General features: G+C 43.0%; 1 protein-coding gene across 5 annotated transcripts in view; it reads left to right on the top strand.

Annotated features, from left to right (window-relative positions):
- Nucleotides 1-18,011, top strand: part of RGL1 (ral guanine nucleotide dissociation stimulator like 1) — a 254,758-nt gene that overhangs the window by 183,491 nt on the left and 53,256 nt on the right. For all 5 annotated transcript variants that reach the window (XM_042924546.1, XM_042924547.1, XM_042924550.1 and 2 more), the window contains one exon: nt 9,076-9,153. In XM_042924546.1, coding sequence (XP_042780480.1) covers nt 9,076-9,153 — 78 coding nt within the window. The remainder of the gene's footprint in view (nt 1-9,075; nt 9,154-18,011) is intronic.

Raw genomic sequence — 18,011 nt, 5'->3', positions numbered from 1 at the left:
ATTGGTCAGTTGGCTGCGGCATGCTCATCCCATTCATATAGTAGGAAAGCTTTCAGGAAATCCTAGCATTCCTTTGTTTCCTTTCTCAGCTTAAAATACAGACATACTGGATATCCTGCTAGGGTGAGAATTTCTTAGAAAATGAAAGCCATTTCTAAGATTTGTGTTATAGCACATGAGTTTAAACAGATTTTCTCTAGATTTGAATGTTGATGACCCCATAGGCAAGAAAACTCTTGGATGGTGTAGATGTCATGGGTTTAAAAAAGTAAAGACAGTTTTCTGGAAGGTAGATTGGACTTAGATCCTATTTCTTGTGACTATTAGGAAGATACAAATATTTTATGGAAGAAAAGAGGATTATAACAAGGGCTTTGAGAATCTCTGGGTATCGATGCTTCTAACATTGAAAAGAGCATTGAAAACATCCTTCTTGAAAAGTCCTGTGCTCTTGCTGGTTCATGCTTTATCAGGTGGAGAAAAACAATTTAGCTCATAAAATGATAGAAGATATAACATTTGTAATAATTTACATACCCGCCCATGGCAGGCAGAATGATGCCTGACCCCCCCCCCCCCCGCAAGATGTCCAGGATTAATCCTTGAAATATGAATATGTTGGGTTCCAGGCAAAGCAGAATTAATATTGCTAATTAGCTGACCTACAAATAAAGAGATCATCTTGGATTATCTGGGTGGCTCGAATGTAATCACAACGGTCCTTAAAAGTGAAAGGTAGGCAAAAGAGAGAATCAGAGAAAAAGATGTGAGGATGGGAACAGGGTCAGATAGATGCCATGCTGCTGGCTTTGGAGGTGGAAGAAGGGGACAATGAGCCAAGGACTTGAGGCAGCCTCTGGAAGCTAGAAAAGGCAACTGAATGAATTGTCTTCTAGAGCCTCCAGAAAGGAGCACAGCCCTGCTGACACTGTGTGTTGGATTTCTGATCTATGTAATTATAAACTAATCAATTTATGTGTAAGCCACGGAGTTTGTAGTAATTTGTTGTGGCAGCAATAGAAAACTAATACAACATCAATAAAATTTTTTGGTCTAGTAGGGAAGTTGTTCACAATTTGATAAAAATAAGGAGTTCTTGTCAGGGAGATTGACTCCAGACATCGAATGGTCACAGGCTGCTCAAGGAAGTGAGGGTCACATGCTCATTCACCTTCAGCTTTGTTCTGTTCAGGACATCGTGCCCTGATCAGCCATGGCTCACCCGCTCAGCTCTGGGAAGCATGGCAGGAAACAAAAGACAGGGCTTAGCCTCAACATGACAAACACTTATTCTTTTCTCTCTGTAGCTATGCCCTAGCATTATGTTAACCAGAAAAATTTCATTTGGTATTGTTTTAGAATTACATCCAACCCTAATCACTTGAGGGAAAATGGAAATAAGTTCTCTTCCTTGCTGGGTTGGTTGTCTTTAGTAAATCCTTATTTATTTTTGCCAAATGGGCCCAACTTTCACCCAGAAGCACTGTGGGAATTCTCTGTGGGAACGTGTGGTGATTGTAGAACCCTAGCTTAACGGGCTGGAAGTGATGGTTCTGTTAAAGTAGACCCTGAAGGGATGCTGTCAAAGACTTCACCTCAGGTCATAACCGAACCAGGCTAGCTTTCTTTTCGCGAAATGAGATCAAAATGTTTCTATGAAATACCTTTTTTTTTTTTTTTTTTTAATGTCACTTGGCCAAGAGAGGGAGGACACACAGTTATCTTTCTTTTGTAGAAAAGGATGCCAAATTGCTCAGCAGATTTTTTTTATGTGCATTTGTTTGGAAACCACAAAATAAAACTGCCAAAAAAAACCCCTGAAAGGCAGGGTACATATATCCTGAGTGGTAACTGGAATGTATTCTGGTTTTCAATCCGGCTTTGATAATTGAAAGCAGTGGTCTTGACCATTTTCTAGCAGTTGGTGGGAGTGATTGATCACAAACCTGTTTAGGAACCTGCTAGAAACTATGGATCATCATCCATTTAGAAAAAAAGCACATCACCAAATTTTGCATATGGTTTAGGGATTCCCAAACTTCCATAAGTTCATCAAGGGGCCCTCCAGGCAAATGCTCCTGAGCATGGGTGATGACACATGACAGGTAGGTGGCCATTAGGAGTCAGAGGAGGGCAGTGCTCCTACCGTATATCATGATGGGGCAGAGAAGTATGGTTCTGAAAATTAAATTCATTAATTTCATTAAAGTAAATTTAATGGTTTAAAAAAGGTATATCTGAATCTTTAAAACTAAAAAGGAGTGTTTTTGAATTAGTTTCATGTTTTTCTTATGACTTTTCTCTTATTTGACTTTTTTTTTTTTTACGTGTGTGTGTGTGTGTGTGTGTGTGTGTGTGTATGCATGCGTGTGTGGGAGAGAACTTAGCTCTTGGGAATGACATGTAAATCAATGCTATATTGAGTTTTTGTAAGCATAGGGGAGAAAAGTAGTCCTAAAAATGATGGGATACCACAGTCCTACCCTCATACTCAGTGTATGAGGTTTTACACAGCACATTTTGTAAGGTTCTTGACGAGCTTCGCGATAGCACCTTTTTGTGGTTGGGTTGTGAGCTACAGCCTTGTACTGATTTGTTAAGGATGTATTAATTCATCTTGAACCTAAGACAAATCTCAACCCGCTTTACAGACTCTGTGGTTGTCAGAATGTTGCCTGTTCCCTACCCCAGACCCAACCCTGTTTCTTCTGCTGTCCTTCATTGCGGCTACGGCCCGGGCAGCGTGCTAGCAAGACGCATTCACAGTTGATTGTTCACAACTGCTACCTTCCAGAAGTGGAGGGAGGAGACACTGAGGAGGCGCCAAGCTGTGGTGGCAGAAAATGGATGAGAGAGGAGAAATTGATGACAAGGTCTTGGAACGGAAAATAGAAGACAACTTACAGAGCAAGGGTGTAAAACCCATCACACTTAAGAAATAATCTTAAATTTGGATGGGAACAAATTATAGACCTTTTGGTTTTCTTTCTCTGGAAGAACAGGGATTATAAAACCTTTGTCCTTTTGGTCCCCTCTTCAGACAGTTGTGGGTTGGGGTTAGGGGAAAATTTTATAACCGTGGAGCATTTTGTAACTGTGAAGTGCAACAGAAATGCTAAGTACTTTTTGCTGTTAATGTGGCCTTAACTGCCAGGGACTGCTCTGGAGCTAACGTGGAGAATTGAAGGGTAACGAGGATGGAGGGCCCTTGGCAGCAGAAGCCTAGAGGGGAGGACAGCAGCTCTTTCTGTGGCTTCTAGCTTTTTCTTTTAATTTTTTTTAATGTTTACTTTTGAGAGAGAAAGAGCACGAGCGGGAGAGGGGCAGAGAGAGAGGGAGACACAGAATCTGAAGCAGGCTCCAGGCTCTGAGCTGTCAGCACAGAGCCAGACGTGGGGCTTGAACTCACAAACCGAGAGATCATGACTGATGCCCAACCGACTAAGACCCCCAGGTGCCCCTAGCTTTTTCTAATCATGGTAAAAGTGCCTGGAGAACCAGATCTTATGAGTGGAAAGCACATTGCTGGCTTCTCTGCTCAGCATAACTAGTCCCTTGTAAGAAAACAGAGTTTTTGCCTTGTTGTCTTTGACCTTTATCTTCTCTTTGAATAACCAGCTCCATGGTGGTAACAAGACCTTTCCAAGGTAGGCTTGGTGGCAGTGACCCACTTTTGAGGTCGGATTTGGGTGGAGAAGTGCCTACAGTGAAGGATATTATTTAGAGTGATTAAAAACAACCCTCTTACTGATCTATGGGATACAGTCCACAGTCTTAATCAAAGCTTCCTTGGTGTTCCAGACATCTGTTGGCTATTTCACCCGTATCATTCTCCTGAGTCAAGGTCAGCTTCTGAACATTTTTCTCATACCTGACCTGTGTTCCTGTGGGTCAGTTAAAGAAAAATGCCTTGGATGCTCATGGGCTGGGGTTTATTAGAAGAGCAAAGACTCCCAGAGGCCCTTGAGTCAGCAGCTTCATGTGAGGTCTCTTCCCTTTCCTTCTTCCTCTCTGTTCTTTCATCCACCCCCAGTAAGCTGCTTCTTCCCTTCTCTTTCCTCCCCAGCCTTTCCTTCATTTACAGCAATCAATGGTATTAATTCATTCATTTAGCAAATGTTTGTTGAGTGTCTGCTAAGAACAGGCTCCATTCCTGGCTCAGGGGACAGAGCAGTGAGTATATCCCCTACCATGGCCTATCAAGTCCTCATGATCTGTCCCTATGACCTCTGTGCCTCATCTCCTTCTCTCCCCTTACTTACTCCCTTTGTTCCTTACTCCATGGCTTTCTTGATGTTTCTCAAACACACCATTCTGCCATGGCTCCCCACTCTGCCTGGAAGACTGTAGGGCTCATTCCCTCACCTTCTGGAGGATTTCACATCATTGTCAAATTCACATTGGGCCTTCTCTGAATACCTTGTGTGAAGTAGCCACCTCTGACCCTCTAATGTCTGATCACCCCTGCCTGCTTTAATTTTTTCCACTGTACTTTTCACTTTCTGACTTAGTATATATTAACAAATTATTATTTTATTGTCTACCTCCCCTCACTACAGGTATGCTCCATGAAAACAGGGGCCGTATCCCCAGTGCTGAGAATAGTGTCTGAACATAGGCCTTAACAAATAGTCATTGAATGAAGACTGAATGAGTAAAAAGATGAATGATTGGGGAAATGAATGAAAATCCCAAGGTTTCTGACCTCAAAGAATGGTGCACTGGAGACATAAAATCAATAAGATAACTCTAGCTTGTGTATTCTGGTAGTGACTCAGGGACTGGGTTCTAGAGTCTGTCACAGTTCACATCTCTGCTTCACTTAGTAGCTGTGTCTTCGAGGGCCAATTACCTCAGCTCTCTGGGCCTGGTTTTCTCATTTGCGAAGTATGAATAATAATAATAATAATAATAATAGCAGCATGGAGGATTATTGTGGGAATTAAATGAAACAATCCATATAGAGTGCTTAGCACGGTACCTGGCGTGTGGTAAGGAGCCAGTATTATCTGCCATTATTATTGGGTCACTTGCTGGAATCCAGTGGAGCCTGAAAAGTTCTTCAGCATTATCCCCATCCTGGTCTGGTATTACTGAGACTTTTCTGTTATGGAGCGAAAATTAGAAAGTGCCTCCTACCAGAAAGACTGTCCCTGAGGACAACTTTTATCGTAGGATTTCTTTGAACCACAAATGCTTCTGTCCCCTCTTCAAACACATATTAAACATTTCATTTGTTCAGATAGGCTCCAAATAATACTATCTGTCCCCTCTGGAAATAACTGTTTCCTGTTTAAATGTCAGCAACCAGTTAAACATTATGGGTTTTTTTTTTTCTTGTAATTTTTAGGCCGCAGTAAATAATTGTTTAAGACTGTACTTTAAGAGGCATCTGTAAATCTTTATTTCGCCTTGTGATACAGGGAAAACCATGTCAAAAGTCGTTCTGACAATTTGTATTTTAATTTAAGTTTTATGAGTTCCCATTTAAAGAAGGCCAGTTTCTCATTGGCAAGCCTTCTTAAGAGGTTGAAGCTTTGATCTTAAATCCTAGGGAGACTTTGCAGAAATTGGAGGTGACATTGTTGACAGGTTTGTCTGTAGCTATTCTAGTGCCATTAATTAAACACACACACACACCCCTTTTATTTACTCCCCTGGAGTAAATGAATTGAACTTGACTTTGGTTTTTGATTGGAAGCTATGAGAGGGTCCAGGAAACATCAAAGAAATGCTCTTAATCTAGTAAAACTAACTCTCAAATGACCTAGCTTGAACATTAAAGCGTTCTTGATTCCAGTGCAGGTCTAGTTTCTTTTCTGTAAGGCGTTAATTCCCTTTAATGATAAAAAAAAAAAAGTGCAGGGGCAAATAATCATCCCCTCCGCATAAAATTCCAGAGGGTTATAGGCTCTTTAATTTTATCTCGCTTCTGAAGGTCTCCTTTGTAAAACTGTGTATGCGTTTTTCTCTTGTCTTTTTGTACTGCTTATACCTTTAAGATCTTAGAACTTTATTTCTTTTGCATTTCAATTTTAGATTTTTGGAATGGTCACAGCTGTCCTAAAGCTTTTTATGATCCTAGACCTTTAGGAATGAAGGCATGGACAGGTTAAGACAAAAAGCCAGATGGTGCCTTTGTAGCAACAGAGTAGTTGAGTAGCCTCGTAGTTGAGAGGTAGGTCTGTTTTCATGTCTGCTTGGGGAGCCCCACCAGACCATTCATTTGCCCCCAAACAAGTAGCCATCAGCCTGCCTCATGGGAGCCCAGCACCATTGAAGCACTAAAGAGCAGTGAGCAAAAGAGACAGAAATCCTGTTCTCTTGGAGTTTATGTTCCAATGGACAATTAACACAATAACTAGGTTACACAGTCTCCACAGAAGACTGTGAAAGAAAATAAAGCAGTATTATGGGGTGGGCAGGGGAAGCCTCACTGATAAAGTGACACTGGAGCAGAGACCCGCAGGAGCTGAGGGAGGGAGCTGTTGGCATGGGGGGTGGGGGGAAGGGCCCCAGTGAGCGCAGAGATTCTGAGGCAAGAGGATGCCTGGTGTGAGTGGAGCAGCAGGGAGGCCAGTGAGGCTGAGGAAAAGTGAGCGGGTGTAGGAGGCAAGGTCAGAGGAATCAGAGCAAGTCCCTTTGGGCCCTGTGAGGCAGGCGTGACTTTGGCCTTTCTTCAGAGTAAGACGGGAGCCACAGGAGGGTTCTGAGCAGAGCAGTGATGGGATGTGGTTTATGTTGAACAGGATTGCTGTGGCAGCTGGGCTGGATCCAAGAGACTGGTTAGGTGGCTTTGGCCTTGATCTAGACCAAAGGTGGTGGATGGAAGTGATCTAGACCAAAGCCAGGATGGAAGTGATGAGAAGTGTTTGGATTCAGGGTACGTTATAAAGGCAGAGCCCAAAGGATTTCCTGGTGGACGAGATGGAGAACAGCCTGGGCCCCTGGACTATGCACGCTTCACACGTGGTTTGCCTTCTTAGTGATGGTCCTCATTGGTCTCCAGAGTATTGTCAACCAGTCATTCTGGTCCTGATAAGGAATCTGTAGACACGCTGATGGCTGAGAGAAATATCCATGGGGTCTTCTGCACACACGTTCTGAGCAGATGGTACCAGGTTAATTAATAAGAGCTACCATCACTCACCAGTGTGAGTTGCTTAGTCCTTCTTGACACCATCTGACTGGACCTGTGGCATCACATTCTCAAAGGGGACCCGTGATAGGTCCTCACGTCATTCCAACCGGCAGCTTGGCCCTGAGTCTGAAAAATGTAGAGAAAGAACAGCGAAGTATGAGAAGCTACAGTGAAGACAAAGAAGAGGAAGATCAGGACATTTTTGGTACAAACAGCTCGAAAAAGAAATACCAGGAGCGGATCTTTCCCTTTGTGTCTCTCGTAGCTTCAGTTGGAATATAAAAGGTGTGGTATTTCACAGATAACCAGAGAGAATTAATGAACTAAGATAGAATATGACAAAAACAAAGATTCAGTCCCACATTTAGTCCCTGAGGGCTGGCGGGAGAAGAATTTGTGGATCTCTCCTCAGATAGGTGGAAGCTACGGTGGCCGTCCCAGAGCCCTACTCTTCACCCGCCCTGATCTTTCCTACTTCAATAAACCACAAAGTCTGTTGTGAGAGAAGATGAGTACATGGTTCACTCTGATGGTGGCCACGGAGAAAGCCAAAAAATCTGTTTGTTTAGGAGAAATCTCATTTCCCATCCCTGCCTTGCTCATACGGGGCTGAATACATCTTAATCTAAGTTCTTATCTCAGGAAAAGCGAAGGGTGGCCCTGGAAGCCCTCTGAATAGCAGGTGCAGACAGAATGAAGAGGGCTAGGGAGGGTGGAGGCCTGTGGAAAATATGTTCAGGAGGCCAAGAAGTCCATAAGGCTGATGAGCTCGAGAAAGGAACAGGTGCAGGGGAGGGGGGCCAATGCCTAAGGGTGCAGACTGGAACCTACCAGGATAGGGTGATAGGGAGACCAGATGGGCTGGCATTCGGTCAAACCAGATGGTGGGCTTTTATTTTTAAAAGGATTTGTAAATCCTAGGAACAAGGAACATAAGGGTACTGGGGCCTTTAATCCCATTAGTAGAGGACAAAAGTGTTCTCTTTAAAAATGTAAACCTACCAATTATAGAATTTCTCTTATCAAAACTTTGGGACAGAGTACCAGCTTGTGAAATGCCAAGAAATCTCTGGCTTCTTCATTGAGAGGAAGAGAGGAACTGCAGAAATAGGGCATTTGTTGTGAGTTACTGAAAAGCCTACTCCTCAAGAATTTAAAGTGTACATTTGGAACCAAACAAAATGTGATATATTTATACAAAAGAGTCTTGCTTACATATGGAGTGGGAAGGACAGCTAACTGTAATTAGGGACTGATTCGTTATTTAGTAAATTTTGAGTTTATAATGAGACAAATTAAAAAATTGTGAAGCACCTGTCACTTTCTAAAAAGTTGTCCCCCTGGGTCCCCTTCCCTGGTTCCCTGGCTCTTCTCCTGGTTGCATAAAAATTCTGTTCTTCAGCCCTTCTCTCAGCCTTTCCTGGAGGGTCCAGAATTACTTCCGTAACCCTTCTCCTCAGGGACTTCTCCTCGAGGAGACCAGACTCGTGAGCATAGCAGGGAGTCGTTACGGGGCACGTGTGGTGGTACGAGTGTGAAGGTGGCACAAGGCACAGGCAGGGCCACAAGGTCCTTCAGTAGATGGAGCAGAGGGCTGTGTCTCCAGCCCCCAAGGAACCTACCGTCTTTGCTGAATGTGACACCTGACCCTCCCTCTGAGAGGAAAAGCCTAAGTTCTTCCGAAGAATTTCAAAGAGATGTCAAATATTAAGGGAAAGTTTTAAGTAGTGCAATTCCTTGTTAAATCACTGTTTTTGGTTAGAGTATCCATATGCCCAATAAGTAAATCCCAGCACCATCAGTTTTTGATGCTATTGCATAAATATTTCTTTCCGTAATTACTCCTGAAAAGTGTGACGGTTATCTCGTGTTTGCAATGGAATAGAGTTGCTTTCCAACCCCACTGAGTGGGTATTTTTGTTTTGATCCGTAAGGTATGGAAACCTGACAAGCCCAAACTGTGAAGAGGATGAAAGCCCCAGTTCATCAGAGTCTAAGATGGTGATCAGGAAGTAAGTATGCCTCTCTCTGCATTACAAGCTCTTAGTCAAGACTTATTATCTTAAAAGAATGTAATTCAGCAGAGTTTTTTTTTTATTCCTTTCTAATGTTGTCATGGATTTTCTTGTAATGAGTAAAATCATATAGTTATATTTTGACCATCCAGTGATAATTCATTTATTCATCCAATAAAAATGTATCAGGCATCTGCCATGTGCCAGGCCCTGTGCTAAGGGGAACAGCTATGAACAAAATAAGTAAGTCTCCGCTCTTATGAAGTTGGTATTTTAGCAGAGGGACAAGGAATCCACACAAAAAAGAATGCAGTAGGGTAAAGGGGGCTAGATCCTGATGGAGAGTTTGATTCACAGAGGGTGCCAGGAGTGGACTTTCTGATCCGGTGGCATTGGAGCAGAGTCCTGAATGGGGTACGGGCTCGGCTTTGTGAATATCCAGGCAGGGAAAATATGGAAAATGCTCTGAGGCGGGAGCAGTGTTGGAGAAGTGGTAGGGAGATGAATGAGGCAAGAGCAGGTGCCAGAGGATGAGATCTATAAGGTAGTGGGGGCCCCAGACCACATGGGGACTTGAAGGCCTCGGGCAGGATGTTCAATTTTATTCTAAGGAACTAAGGAACATAAGAATTTAGAGGTTCTACGAAGAGCAGGGCTATGGCCTGATTTATATTTCTGAAGGTTTTTATGCATCTATGTGGAAAATAGACTCTGGCGGTGGACGGGGGCAAGAGCGGCAGCAAGGAGCCTGGTTAGGACACTTACAAGGGTCCAAGCAAGGGCTGCTGGTAGCATGGACTTTCGGAGGAAGAGGAGTGGGGTGGTGGTGGTGGTGCTATTAGTAGTGATAGTAGTAGTAAAAGCAGGAGTGACTTGTAGGAACAGCTTCTGCAGAGATCTTGAAGGTGTTTCTAGGAGGTTGTACCGATGAAGTGGACGGGGCATCTGAGAGAAAAAGAGGCCAGGACACCTCCAAGGGTTGTGGTGTAAGCATCTGATAGAGCAGAACCTTGGCTTTATGAGAGAAGAAAGACTGGCAAAGAGGAGCAGTATGGTGGGGAGCATGTGTCAAGAATTTCGTCTTAGACATACTAATTTTGAGACCGTTGGATGAGTCTAGATGGTTGGGAGAAGTCTGGACTGGAGGTACAAATCTGGGCATCCTCAGTTTATACCTGGTGTTTAAGGCTAGCAGGCCAGGCGTGCCCTCCTGGGAACAAAGGGCAGATAGAGAAGAGGAAGGTCCAGAGACTGAGCCTTGGTTTCCTCCAGTATTTAGAGTCAGGAAAGTAGAGGGTCCAGTAAGAGGAGCCTGGAACAGAGCAGCCAGTGGGGAAGGAGAAGAAAGAAGAAGTTGTGTCCAAAAGACAAGCAAAGAAGGAGTTTTGTCGGGGGGGGGGGGGGTGCTGCTGTGACCAATTATATCCATTACTGCTCAGATATCAAGCAAGAGGAGCCTGGGAAGCAACTACTGTGTTTGCAACATGTTGGTCTTTGGTCCCCTTGACAAGTGCAGCTGTCGTGGATGGAGGTGTGTGTGGGTCAAGAGAGGACAGAAGTTCGGAGAAGTTTTTCTATAAGAGAAGAGAAATGGGCAGGAGGATGATCTGGAGCAAAGGAGAGTTTTTTTTCAGTGTGTGTGTGTGTGTGTGTGTGTGTGTGTGTGTGTGTGTGTGTGTTAGCACTAGGTGATAGTTTAATCTGATGAGAATAGTGTGGGAGACACTGAAGAAACATGCAGGGGTGCAGGCCACTATAGGAGTGATGTTCTTGAGTAGATGGGCTGTATGCCAGGGTGCTTGAAAGTACTCTTAGTAAGTATTCATTCTTGGAGCCAAAAGTTTGGGCGGTTAATCCTATGGAATATTTTAACTCCTCAGAGGATTGACCGATGGAATCCTTTCTTCAGAAGCCAAAGATGTGAAGCTTAGAAAATTGAGTATCTTTTTAAGTCCTGAGTTAGGGAGTTTTATTATTTTATTGGATGGGCCATAACCTTCCAGAAAACCAGACAAACCAGTGTAGTTTTTTGAACGTCCAATGCAAGATGTGGTAAGTGGAACACATACTTTTATTCTTAGAGGGCTTGGGGAGGCTTCTTGGAGGAGGTGACAATTTGAGGTAGGCTCTGAAGGAGGGTGAAAATTTTGGTGGTAGGGCCATCTAGGCAGAGGGAACAGTGGGACCAAATCAGGGACACGCAGTGTATGTGACATTTTGGGAACAACACAGAACTGGTGTGGCTGCTTCATGATGGTGTCTGTACCAGGATGAGGGGAGTTGTAGAACCAAAGCTATCGCGAAGGGGGTTAATTTTCTCAAGAGAATAGGACGATCCCTGCTAAGCAGTAGACAGCCCTGAAAAGTTTTTGTAGGAAGGAACCAGTATAATCAAATAGGTGATCTGGGGACATGGCTTAGACGTACAGACTTCTTACTTAGAGTGTGGTCCATGTGCCAGCAGCATTGGCACCACCTGGGAGCTTGCTAGAAATGCAGAATTTCTGGCCTTACTGCAGACCTGGATTAGAATCTGCATTTCAGGAAGATCCTTGAGTGATTCTGCACATTTTAAGGTTTCAGAGTCATAGGATTAGGGGTTTCGTTGTACATTTTGTTTATTCACGAAAACTTAACTGAAATAGTAATCTTTTAAAAGAACCTCTTCAAATAAAAAGAAATTAATGTTTATTTTATTTTTGAGAGAGAGAGAGAGAGAGAGAGAGAGAGCAAGTTTGAGCAGGGGAGGGGCAGAGAGAGAGGGAGACACAGAATCTGAAACAGGCTCCAGGCTCCAAGCTGTCAGCACAGAGCCGGATGTGGGGCTCAAACTCACGAACCGCGAGATCATGACCTGAGCCGAAGTCGGTTGCTTAACTGACTGAGCCATCCAGGCGCCCCAAAGAAGAACCTTTTTATATATATTTTTAAGCATAAACAAAGGAGGGATACTGTAAGAATTGAGTGGCCAGCTTGTCAAATGTTCCCTCCACCTGTGACCACATGTAGAAATAAGTGTGTCGTTATCCACAGATTTTGGAGTTGAGTCAGATCTGGAGCTATCATTCAGCTAGCCACCAAGGAGAGTAACAGTCTGAAAAATATCCAGAGCTTTTCTGTTTCCCAGGGAGTGTTTTGAGATTAAATAGGTTTCTGGGGAAGTAGCAAGTTAAAGAAAATTGGTTTGTACCCTGGATGTGAAGAATTCTGCTCATTATTTTAAAGTCCTATTCTAAAACTTCCTTGAACTTGATTGTATGCCAGGAACAGTGATGTGGGGGAGACTCCAGGATAAGCTGTTTTAAAGGGCTTTACAGTTTTAAGCATATGAGTCCTTAACAAAGAGCTTCACATAGAACTCCCCTGAGGGGTCCATCATCTGGGGACAATGGTCCTTTCCTAAAGCCTCACAATGAATTGGTAGAAAGTTCTTGACCCTTTTCCTCAGACTGAGTTGCTTTTTAAAAAAATTATGCCTGATGAAAATATGCTACTTTATCTTATAATGGACCACTCTGTCCTACAAATGCTGGAATGCTAAAATCCCTTCTCTCTGCTGACCTCTTTCTTCCTTTCATTCTCCTGCTTCCCAGCTGCTTCCTCTCCCCCTCCCAACTTCTCCTTTTTTTATTTTTCATCTCATTTCACCGTTGTCTTTTTGCTTTTTCTAAAGTTACCCTTCTCCTAATCATTTCTGTGGCTGGAGAGGGTCACTGCTTTGTCTTTCTGAGAGAATATCGGGGCATCTCCTTCTTTCCATATGTCACATATTGAAAGTTCCTCCATCATCACAGAGCTCTGGCACCTGAGATGTAGCAACGACCCAAGGCTTCCTAATGCCGGATGCATGTGTAGAAGACCTGGGTCTCTGGCAATGCTCAGTGGGCTGGTTTTGTCCCCAGAGGATATTTGGAAATATCTGGAGACGTTTTTGTTGTCTTAACGTGGTGGTGGGTGGGGGATGCTATCGGCATCGGGCGGGTAGAGGCCAGGATCTCTGTGAAACGTTCTACGGTGCACAAGACAGCACCGCCCTCCAACAAAGAATGCCCTGCCTCTAAGTGTCATAGTGCGTAGGTAGGAAACCCTGCTATATGGCGATGAGGCTGCAGTCCTCAAGTGAAAACCCTCTTTATTTATGAGTATCTAGATCTGGGTGAAAATAGGACCATGCTTATCTGGGGATTTCTTTATTCGTGTCCCGTCTTGTACTGAGGTGAACCAAATGCCAAGGTGGCCCAGAAGCCAGCCTCATAGGAGGTGAAGGGCCTTGGGTGAGAAGCCTGGAGAATTGAGGTTTGAGTCCCTCATCAATTACTGTCACTTCCCCTCTAGATGACCTAGCCACCTCACCTCCCTCGGTTTCAGCTTCTTGACCTGAAAAATGAAGTGCTCGGAATGTAAGCTGAGGCCCTTTCAAGTGTAACGACATCGAGGATAAAACTTATTTAGCTTTCTCTTCATCTTTTCAAAAATGAACATGAATATCAGAAACAGAGATATGGCCCAAATATTGAGCTTTTGAGAGGTACCCCGGACTGCTTTTTTCGATCAGAGAGGCTGTGCAGCCAGCTTTGATGAAATAGAAAAACAAAATAGACAGCTTCTTTGAGTTGCTTGTTATGACTCATGACATCATAACTGGTCGTGATGATACTAAGTACAGAGATGAGCTCAAGCACTGTATTGTGGGGTACAGTGAGCAGGACATAATGCCTACTGTTTTCCTTTGCTGTGAATCTGTCTTCTAGTGATTTCAGGTGGGAAACAGACAGTGGGAATTCAGTAACTTTCTAAGAAGTAAACATTGTGTTTTTGGGCAATGCCTTCAGTTCTGCAGATGGGGTGTAGTATGGGTGGGGAATCACCACTGAAAAACCCTCAACTATTATTTGGTTTTCCATTTTTAATGTAAAGCATAGAGCAAGGCTTACGTTTCATACAGTGTCCCAAAATCCCAAGATAACCTGTATTTCTGTATTTCTGTATTTCTAAATCAACCTTTTGGAGGATAAAAGAACTTAGAAGAAGGAAAACGTGGACATACAGATGGAACAGTCAAGATGAAAGATTGGTTCCTAGTGCCTTGGATCACAATTGAGTAGTATTCTTCATGAATTTCAAAAAGTATCAGATTGTGCTGTGACTCCCACTTGTTAATTCCAGTCCTGAGTGTGCCCAGTTCAGGCTTTGTGCAGTATCGAGAACCTTTAGAGTTATCCAGCCAAAACAAGAATTCCTTGAGTTGCAAGGAATTCAACTTCCAAGGCCTCTGGATGTTGGAATCTGCCACACAGTGATTTCTGATGTTAGCGCCAGACTGTTGTATGTAATAAGCATACCATGTTTATTTCTACAATCCCTAAGCTTGCAACTATTTGGAAATCAGGAAACTCACTTCCTGTGACAGAAGAAAACATCTCTGCCCACATTCATCCCACCTGTGCCCTTTTCCTCCTTCCTGCTGACACTTTTACACAATAAAATGCTGTCTATTTAGAATAATAAAATCAGAACCAGATGGAAAAGGATACTTTACCTAGTGCAGATTTATTACCAGCATTGAATTCAGAAGTGAAGAGAATGTAAAGAAGGGGTATTAGCCTTACAGAACCTCGACACCATGAATCTTCATTCTCTGAAATGGATCTAAAATCAGAATATGTATGTAGGTATGTGTCACCTATCTTTGTCTGTCTGTCTATCTATCTATCTATCTATCTATCTATCTATATCTATAATACTTAATTTAAAGAGGTTTAAGACTCCTTAGGAAATGACACTTTTTAAATTTCTTTAATGACTATTGTAATGTAGAAATAGTTCTGTTTCCTTTTCTTTTATTGACTCTCATCACTTCCCTTCTGGAGTGCTGTGTTTTGTTTTCTCAACCTCTTTACCACAGCAGTGCTCTAAACTGTTGAAATCATTCTGCTCTCATCTCTGCACATTCAGATGATGTGAATGTCATTCTTGTAATCTTTTCCCAGAAGTTGTAAATAGTGACTCCAGATTTTAGTCACCAGTGAAGAGTCGTATAAATAGTAGCAATCCAAGACATTGGAAACACTTTAAAGAAAAGGGAGATGAGTTAAAGAAGGCTGGCTGTGATTCCTTAATGCCTGAGAAACTTTACAGTGGAAAGTATTAAAAAATCTTCCCAGAGAGTTTGCGACTAATATTCATTGCAGTAAATTCAAGTACCCTAAGAAAGCAGTTGAAATTAATATGGTGATTTTTTATTATAATTTTTTTCATGTGTATTTTTGAAAGAGTGCAGTGTGTGTGTGTGTGTGTGTGTGTGTGCACGCACACGCGTGCGCATGCACGCGGGAGATGGGCAAGGAGAGAGGGAGACAAAGGATCCGCAGTGAGCTCAAGGCGGAGGTCGAACTCACGAACCATGAGCTCATGATGTGAGCTGAAGTTGGATGCTTAACCAACTGAGCCACCCAGTTGTCCCAAAATTAATGTGCCAATTTTAACAATGGGGCAAAGAAAGAGAGGTAAAGAACAGAGCAAAAATAATATTTAAAACTTGAAATTGAAAAGAATGAGAGGCTCTAATGTGAAAGGGATATTTTTAAAAAGTAAAATGAAAGAATGGAGAAATAATATGTTGTATAAAAGAGCCTGGTATTGTCTTTAAAACATCCATCGTGGACAAGGAAAAATAGAAAGCATACTTTCAAAAGTCATTGAAATCTTGAATCAAATTGTGCATTTAAGGGAAGGGAGTAGAAACTAGTTTTCTAAGAATTAAGGAGTAAAAAAGAACGTTGGCAATCAGTGGTTCAGAAAGAAGAAAAATCAGCCACCTAAGAATCTCCTGGGGTTCTCCAAATGTGGGAGAATGGCAAACAGGCATCCCAGCCACCTCTGTCACTTGATTTGCCCTTCATCACCCTGGCCACCACCCCTGGCTGCAGTTTGTGGTGTGCTAACTAGTGTGGGGCCTTCTTCTGGGTGCTTTGTATCTTCTTTTACCATCACAGATATGCTGTGAGATGTTGTCTTCATTTTATAGGTGTCAGTGGAAGCCTCAGAAAAGTTTGGGGGGGTGCCCGGGTGGCTCAGTTGGTTAAGCGTCTGACTTCAGCTCAGGTCATGATCTCATGGTCTGTGAGTTCAAGCCCCGCATTGGGCTCTGTGCTGACAGCTCAGAGCGTGGAGCCTGCTTTGGATTCTGTGTCTCCCTGTCTCTCTCTCTCTCTCAATCTGCCCTTCTCCTGCTCACTGTCTATCTCTCCCTGTCTCTCAAAAATAAACAAACATTTTTTTTAAAAAACTTCTAAAAAAATTTTTTTAAAAAGAAAAGTTTGGGGCATCTGGGTGGCTCAGTCGGTTAGACGTCTGATTCTTGGTTTTGGCTCAGGTCGTGATCTCACAGTTTGTGAGTTCGAGCCCCTCATCAGGCTCTGCACTGACAGCATGGAACCTGCTTGGGACTTCTCTCTCCCTCTCTCTCTGCCCCTTCCTGGCTCTCTCTCTCTCTCTCTCAAAATATAAATAAACATGAAAAAAAAGTTATATATTTTGACTAAAACCAAGCAGCTGGTTAAATGAACTCTGGTATTTGAACTCAGGCCCGATGGACTCCAAGACCTAGGCTGCTCACCATTTTTGCTCTTGGGCTTGCCATTTCAAACTGAACATCAGGATCTCAGGTGCTTGTGCTTTTTCACCCCATGTATGCTTCTGTCACAGTAACCAGGTTGCAGCCAGAAGTACACGAAGAACTAAGGTATATTATCACTACTGTGACTAGTGTTTTAGCTTGTTAGCATCCCGAGATCTCTTAATTTGGGATTATTTACTGTAATGTACCCTGTGTTGTTTTGCCTGGCTTTATTACTGAATGAACACCCTAAGCAAGGTCCCCAGACAGCTGTTAGAAATGTGGAAGTCAGGCTTGCTTCCTGGGGAAGGAGATGGGTTGCAGGATGTGAGGAAAGAAGAAGGAAGATCACATTGGTCAGGCCCATCAATCTGAGTGCCTGCTTCCTGTTCTTAGGGCCTTGTAGCATCTTTCATTACCAACGGAAACGCCATCCTGATGGTGAAAAGTATAGAATGCCTCAGCAGTGTTTTCATTAGAGGCCTATCTATAACATAAAAACACCCTTCTTGGACTATGAGGGATGGGAGAATAACGAGCTGCTGAGGTCCCTGAAGAACAATTTTGGCGAGTGGCAGCGTCCCTTTGTAATAGTAATAGCTAGAGATCATTGACTGCTGAGTAGGAATAGTCCCTGTGTTAAGTACTGTATATCCTTTTAATATTCACATAATAACTCCATGTATTACTAGCGCTCTCTCACAGATGAGGAGTCTGAGACAGAGAGAGGTTAAGTAGCATACCCAAGGTCATACAGGGAGTAAGTGAAAGCTGGGATTTAGAGCCCGGCCTTGCCCTCTACATTCCATGGCCTCTACTTCCTTCCCGTTGATAAAAATGAGATGGGTTTTTCTTAAGAACTTAGGTCAGACTCTCCTGTTTGTGTTTTTTTCTTAAAATTAAGATGTTTTTCACAACAGTTTTGGATTTCTGTAAAAATCGAGCAGATAGTAGAGTTCCCATACACCTCCCTCAGTTCCCCCTACTATTCTCACGTGAATATAGCACATTTGTTACAGCGAATGAACCAGTATTGCTACATTGTTAACTGAAGTCCATAGTTTATTCAGATTTCCGTACTTTTTACCGATGTCCTCTTTCTGTTCCAGGATCCCGTTCAGGATACCATATTCCATTTAGTTTGTCATATCCCCATAGACTCCTCTTGTCTCCATAGACTCACTCCTCTTGGCCATGACAGTTTCTCAGACTCTTCTGGGTTTTGATGACCTTAACA

The sequence above is a fragment of the Panthera leo genome, chromosome F3 (assembly GCF_018350215.1).
Source record: "Panthera leo isolate Ple1 chromosome F3, P.leo_Ple1_pat1.1, whole genome shotgun sequence".
Lineage (NCBI taxonomy): Eukaryota > Metazoa > Chordata > Mammalia > Carnivora > Felidae > Panthera > Panthera leo.
This window is presented reverse-complemented; position numbering and strand designations above follow the sequence as displayed.